General features: G+C 33.2%; 1 protein-coding gene across 1 annotated transcript; it reads left to right on the top strand.

Moving 5' to 3' along the window:
- The first annotated feature begins 5,769 nt into the window (after window positions 1-5,769).
- Window positions 5,770-7,125, top strand: HSFB3 (heat shock transcription factor B3). Its single transcript, XM_089137690.1, has 2 exons — window positions 5,770-6,220; window positions 6,587-7,125. The coding sequence occupies exons 1-2, from the start codon at window positions 5,966-5,968 to the stop codon at window positions 7,043-7,045; spliced, it is 714 nt and encodes a 237-aa protein (XP_088993816.1). The 5' UTR covers window positions 5,770-5,965; the 3' UTR covers window positions 7,046-7,125.
- The last annotated feature ends 429 nt before the right edge of the window (window positions 7,126-7,554 follow it).

Genomic DNA, 7,554 nt, shown 5'->3' with positions numbered 1-7,554 from the left:
AGAGCGGTGCGATGCTCACAAACGAGATTGGTTGGAGATGCTTCCCCGAGAAAGACTCGTTTTGGAGTTGAAATTACCTTGAGAGAAACCAAAGAGAGTCGAGAGAGTTGAGAGAGTTGTGAGAGATGAGAGAGAGTTGAGAGAGATGAGAGAGAGTCGAGAGAGTTCAGAGAGAGACCAGAGAAATGAGAGACGAGAGTGCAGAGAGAACAACGAGAGATACATTAGGTTTTAATGGAAAATGACATCGATGTCCTTGATCACCGTCAACGAGAGGCTATGCTGCGCGTTTTTCAACAGAATTGCTTTTGTGCCCAAGAAGCTTTTTGTTGGCATAGAATTTGTGTGCCAAACGCCAAATTCAGCACAGTTTTGCTGAACCAGCACACAAAAGTTGAACCGGTTTACCATATATATATTTGCTGACTTCTTTGCCAAGATGGGCAAATGGCACAGAATAACTGTGCCAGAATTGTTACCATACAACCCCTAATTGTATCATTCACTACTTCCTCCTTTTTTGTTAACCGTTGAAACTTCATTTGGCTCATTGTTCTTCTTTGTTTTTCTTCTTCATCCTGCCCCTAGATGTTTTGGAAGAGAAACGATCCCAAGGTCAGTGGAAGCTGTTTCTCCTCTTCATATTCTTAATCATAAGGGAGAAGTTCCAAGAGCAATGTCACAAAGGGAGGAATCTTGTGATATCTCAGTTGGTGAAGCTCTTGCATTGTGGGCTGGTTAACTGAAGTGCATCTAGATGGGCTTTCATGGCTAGATTTAAGTACGATAGTAAGTTGGTGATTGAACTATCATCTAATTTTTCTAAGAAACCCCCTTCCCAACTTAGTTCCTTAGTGGATGACATGCGTATACAAGCTTCCCAAATTTAGTGTATATTTTTGAGAAATTACACGGCACTCACTATATTTGGGGCAAAATTTCTAACCACTCACTATATCCTCATAAATTACATGGCTCCCGCATGTAAATTACAAGTTACTCACAGTTAATATTAAAATTGCTGTTAAAATAGATTACGAAATTATCCAAATGCCCTAAAATTTGTCATCATCATAAGACAAAGGAGCCAAATAAAAAAAAAGACTTTGATGTGGAAGTAGATGATAACTTGTATAAGGATGGTCCTACTCCTAAAGAGGTCCGAAGGAAGATAAAAGCAAATCGTTGTACCCTGAGGAGATCTGTTGGTAAAATGATGAGGTTCAAGCAACCTTAAGGATTCAAATTGTTCCCCATAACAATTATTTCTCGTGTATCCTTCATGGATTTGAATATTTCTAATTATTTTTTCTGAATCAAAGTTGCCTATATGTTCATTCTAGATCCTTTTGCACATTTTATCCCCAAGACCAAGGATTTTTTTTGTTCTGATGCTCATGCAGCTGTGTTTTAGGAACGAATATATAATCGTAAGTTTTTATCCTCTCTCTAGAAATTCTTCAACTTTGCTACAAGTGAGCCCCCTTCAACTTAATTACTTAACTCACTCGCAGAAGTCAGAACCCATGTTAATTTAATGATATGGGGAATAATCCAATCACAACCCTCAAGCTCTAGATGAACCTTAGAACTCCTCTTCTCTGTCAATGATGAACAATTACCCTCGTTTCTAACTACTAGTCAATGTTAATAATTAAACCAAATTGCATTGACACCCCAAAATAGAGGCCTTAAAGCACTGACACCCCACTTTATATTTAAAAAACACAAAGACTCCAAAATTGAATTTTTATTGGATATATTTGTCAAATTTATCATTGAAAACAATCCAGATACTGTTTATTATAGGAATATTTTTGGAATTGAAACAAAATAAACACTGATTTAACTGTTTTCATTGATAAATTGGACAAATATATCCAATAAAAATCCAATTTTTAGGTCTTTGTGTTTTTTAAACATAAAGTGGGGTGTCAGTGCTTTAAGGCCTCCATTTTGAGGTGCTAGTGCAATTTGCTCTAATAATTAAAATTAGTTTATAAATACTTGCATGTATTCCACCCAAAATTTTTCTTTTGCACGTATGAGCTTTTATTCCGAGAAATATCTTTATTCGAGGGGAAGAGTGACTTTAATCCAAATTTAATGTTTTGAATGACCATTTCTACTAATCTTCTCTTTTTTGATGATCTTGTTATTGATAAAGAGATGTACATTCTAGAGAGTCAATGGTAGTTTAGAAGATTCATTAACCATGAATCATGATGTTTACATAAACTAAATAAAACTATAGCTAAAATATCTAAATTAAATGGTCTTACTAAACATGATGAGATATTTTAGCCGTTGGCATGGCATTCGAATATCCTAATTTATGCTAGTATACGTATGATTATCATTGTTGTTTTCACAAAGCTATTATTCATAATATGCTTAAAGGTGTTCGAGTAGATGTGACCTAATCTTTTTAAACTTATAGCGTAACTCTAAATGCTAACATATGCTACACTTAAATTTCTTGCTCCAACCCCCTATGTATCTATATCAATACATTTATTATTATCTATTTTATTTGGTGAAAATTGTTGTTTTTATCATCATCATTGCCATTGTTGTTAGCATTAGTATACTTATTATCTAAAATTATCTATTTATTTCATTGGATTGATACGGATGTGTACTTTTTCTTAATAAAAATTTGATATGTCCAACCATTGAAAAGTTTAAATGAAATAGTAGTAACTACACATAAAGGATCATTAAGTTCAATAAATTCTTAAAAGTATTTTATCATTTTTTTTAAAATAACTTGTAATCTTAATCTTATACCCTTTTAGTTTAATACATTTCTGTAATGTGGATGAATCTTGTCTATTTCACACGTATTTAGAAAAAAAAAATAATGAGTAAAGCAACAACATTGTTTGCTGATGACTTGTTAATGACAAGTCATTTTCAAGTTATTTTTAGAGCTTGTTTTCATTCTTAGTGAATCTCTAAATACACCTACAGGAGTATGATATAGAAAACCCCACTTTTAAAACTAATAATTTTGTGGAGCTAATAGATCTTTTAATTCCTAACCACCATGATTCTTAGTTACTTAGTTATGAGAAGAAACAAAAAATTTGTCAGGAGTATAGTTTAAGCCAACACTCTCATGTGTGTGCATCTCTGTCTCTCTCTCTCTTTCTCCTCCTTTTCTAGGATAATAAGGTTTTTCTTTTCTTCTAATATTCTGCTCTCTTGGGCAAAAGATACTTTCAAATCTCTGGATTCATGAATTTGAAAATTATACCCTTTGGTTGTAAAAACTTTTAGATTCATGAAATCTAGAGATTCATCTTTTTATACTAAAAACGTGAATCTGTAGATTTATGGGTAAGGGGTGAAATCTAGAGATTTCAAAAAAACTATACATTTGCATATTCACAAAAATCACATCGATCAAATAGATTTTTAGGATGAATCCACAGATTTCATTCCACAACCAAACATCTAATTTTATAAATTATAACACTATAGATTTGAAATCTATAGATTTGAAATTTCTAGATATTTGAAATCTCCATACTCATATAACCAAACAGGCCCTAAGAATATTTGTAAATATTAAGAAAATAAAAATCTTAGTTTAAATATTTGACATATGTTATGTCATTCTTTAGTTGATCTGGACTGATATATGTCTTATCTTAGTTTCTATCTAAGGTTAATACCGGTGAAGATCTTTTATTAGTAGTAGATGACAATATTTAGGATCTTGTCTGGTCTCAGTGTGCGCATACCAATAACTTCATGAAGAGTATTTTAGCGGGTTTTAGGTGGTTTTTTGTTTTGATGTTTTAATATAGCCTAATTTGAGGCCAATAAATACAATATCAATTGATCTTATTGATTGACTCATGCTTAGTTATGCAGACAAAACTAGATCATTTATTTCATAAATTCAAACATGGATATAAAGAAAATGTTAAAACATTAAAATTCGAGAACAAATAGTGAGAACTTGTCAAATCAATTATTATAATTTGAAAATTACAAATAATAATTTATCTTATATAAACACATAAAATTTAAAAAATTTCACCAAAGTTCTTGAGGTTTTGATGAGATTTCGAAATTTTGGCAAGATTTTGTCGAGATTCAATCAATTAAATAAATCTCGTTTGAGACCATGTTTTGTCTCGCCAAAGTCAAGATAATCAAGATTACAAGAGATTTTAAGAAAATCCTTCAAGATTTTGAATTATATATAATAGATGATGGTTGATGCCTTTTAACAAGAAGGCAAGTGTCATGCAACGACATATACCCATTACAATATTCTCACCACCTGAAATCAAGGCGATTATCAGAACTCTTTGTTCAAATGTGAAACCAAATGGTTGGTGAAGACACTTTGCCACACACTCACAAAGAAACAATCCTTCATAATCAATACCCAAGAAATACTCATTTGCTTCATTGACTTCATCACTCAATCTTATGAACACAACTACTCTCTTCCATATGATTTCATTCTCAAATTTGAGAGAGAAACCCACAAGGACGCATGATCACAGGCCACAAAGTCTAAATCTCAAAGTCTTCTCTGGAAACAAAGGGAGACAAATAGATTCTTCAAGAAATCAACACTTGTAGACAGAAGCAACTGCACGTTTGATTTAAAAAATAAAGAATATAGAAAAATGTATTCACATTCACATCTAAAAGAAATAAAATAAGTGAAAGGAGAAAGAAGAAGAAAAAAAACACTGGCACCCTTAGATTTTCTTCTAAGATAAATCTTGCCCTTGGGATTATTCTTATAATTAAATCTAAAAACCTAAAAGATGTGTAACTATGCCCAATTGAATTTAAGTTTATTTACTAAAGCAATGCAAGAAAAATATCAAAGACAAGATTTACATGGTTCATACGGAAGTTATGTTCACGGCCTAACAGCTAGAGATGGTTTATATTTTTTTCTTTTTGAAACGGGTTACCTTTTACATTAGGGAGTAAGGGCTCTTACATATACCATCAGGACGATTAGAATCAAACCATTACCTCTTCACTACCAACTAAATAACCCTTTGATAGTAAAGATTAATTTTATTATAAAAAAAACGGATAGATACAACCTTAGCCATTTTCTATTATTTTTCAACCTTTTGGAGAGAATATAAATAGAGAAACACGTGTAGAAATCAAAACAATGTTGAACTCATAATCAAATAATGCCCAAACAACAAGAAATGACCGCCAAAACAGTTTAGGGCCTACAACCAGTCATTTCGAAGGACTTGAAATTTTGGATAACATGATACCTACCAGCAATGGCCAATTTCCAAAACAGAAGTTTTGGAATTGGGAAGTGGGACCAGTTTCACCAACTTGGTTTTTTATTCCTAAAATATTGATGTTTTCCACTCCCCATTTGGCACAATTAGCAGTAGCTCCAAGGAAAAAAAATTCCGTACTGTTCTTCATTCTAAATTACCTTAATAAAGATTTGATTTGATTTGATATATTCCGATCAAAGGTTCAAAACCAGTGCCAGCACATATGAGTAGCCATGTCAGATCCTTATCAGCTTCTTCAGTGACATTCCATTAATAGGAAATTTGCTAAATATCAATTTTACTATAAGTTAGGAATGCATCGACCCAAACGCAGCCTAGGAAAATGACATCTCCAGTTGAGTACACGAATCAGGTATTAGACTGAATGCAAGTTTGTTTCCATGAGAAGCTCTATATATAAGAAGAGGGTGGACTTAGTGAATGCGTTTCAATCAATTCTTTCATTTCCTCTTATCTTTTTCTTTGATCTGGGAGAAGACAAGATCTCCCCATTTGTCTCATGAAGTACTGTGGAATTGTCAAGGGTTTCTATTGTTGGGGTTGGGAATTCCTAATTTCCAATCTTCTCTTTTCCCACTAAGACTTCTCTCTTCCTCTTACTTCTCCTTCTTTATCTAGTTCTCTTTGTTAAGAATAAAAAGGAGGAGCAACCAAACATGGTTCAGGCAATCTCTGAGGAAGAGGAACATGAATTAGGTCTGTTAGAACATGCTAGGAGATCCTCCCCTCCACCTTTCTTGTCCAAAACTTACATGCTCATCGAAGATTCGAGCACCGACGACGTTATCTCATGGAATTCTGATGGAACTTCTTTCATAGTCTGGAAACCAGCTGAGTTCTCAAGTGATCTTCTTCCTACTCTCTTCAAACACTCCAATTTTGCAAGCTTCGTTCGACAACTCAACACTTATGTATGTAATCTACAACCTCCTTAGCAAATTTTTTTTTTTTTTCTCTTCTTCTTTTCTTGTTTATTCAACAAAGCTCAATAGATAACACCAAACCCCTCAAAAAAAGGGAGAAAGTGGAAGAGAAAACAAAGGAAAAAGCAAGAAGAAACATCATCACAAACCCAACCACCAAACATTATTCTATTCTTGTTAGGAATATTTGGTAGATCATCTTCTAAGATTTTTTTTCCTTTTCACACATGATCAGTAGTAGCTTAAAAACCATAACTTGCCCCGAATTTCATTTGAAGTTACAGGGAGATCTATTGAAGTTAAAGTGATTAGTGCTCATCTTCTCATGACTTATGCAACTCTTATTGTATGTAGGGATTTCGCAAAGTAACAACGAACAGGTGGGAATTTTGTAATGACAAGTTTCGAAGGGGTGCAAAGGAATTATTATGCTCAATAAGGCGAAGGAAGACATGGACAAGTAAGAGTTCTAATAATGCAACTGCACAAGCCCAAGCTGCACCACAAGAATCTGATGAAGACCGAGGATCTACGTCGTCGTTGTCGTCCGATTACAACAGTCTCTGCAATGAAAACAAGAGGCTGAAGAAGGAGAATGGAGCTTTGAGCTCAGAACTGGTGACTATGAAGAAGAAATGCCAAGAACTTGTTGATTTGGTGTCTGTTTTCACTGGTACAAAACATGATATAGAAGAAGATAAAAGGCCTAAACTGTTTGGAGTTAGGTTGGGGGTTCCATTAGTGGAGAGGAAGAGAAAGAGGGTAGAAATTACTGAGGGTCTTCAGTTTTTATTATCTCAATCATGCAAATAGTGTTATACTGAATTGTATTAATACAATCAAAGAAGTAAAATACTTCCAAGCAAGTGATTGAGCATGAGGCCATTTTCTCATTGGATTTTTTCCTTTTTGATGGAAAGAAAATATTAAAACTTATTTACTATATATCTCCATGTCTGGGGTGATCAATTACTTGTTCTAAGCTTTGTTTGGTTATAAGGACATTGAGGTTTTCAGTATTTGCAAAATTCTATTTCTTTGTAATTTTTCATCTTACCTCGCTCCCTAGAGTCTAAATCGTGTACTTCAGGAATTAATTATATGGAATATCTTATATAATGAGTCCCATGGTAGGTTCCATGTAGTTGGTTTCAGGGAGATAAATCTTTCATTTAATGAGCTTTGACTTCTATATTTGGGTTAAAAAAATATCTTACACTGAAAATATATATATATATATATATTTGACAGAAATTTGAATTCAATTTGTAATAGTGATTCTAGTTTTTTGCTGATTTTTGTATCAACCCAAAAAAAAAAAA

The sequence above is a fragment of the Hakea prostrata genome, chromosome 10, assembly GCF_041222555.1.
Source record: "Hakea prostrata isolate BN-2017 chromosome 10, UWA_Hpros_2, whole genome shotgun sequence".
NCBI lineage: Eukaryota > Viridiplantae > Streptophyta > Magnoliopsida > Proteales > Proteaceae > Hakea > Hakea prostrata.
This window is presented reverse-complemented; position numbering and strand designations above follow the sequence as displayed.

Excerpts from the sequence above, each read along its gene's own strand:
- HSFB3 (XM_089137690.1), top strand. The coding sequence starts at position 5,966 with ATGGTTCAGGCAATCTCTGAGGAAGAGGAACATGAATTAGGTCTGTTA. Across the intron at positions 6,221-6,586 it reads TTCGACAACTCAACACTTAT|GGATTTCGCAAAGTAACAAC; the intron begins GTATGTAATCTA and ends TATTGTATGTAG.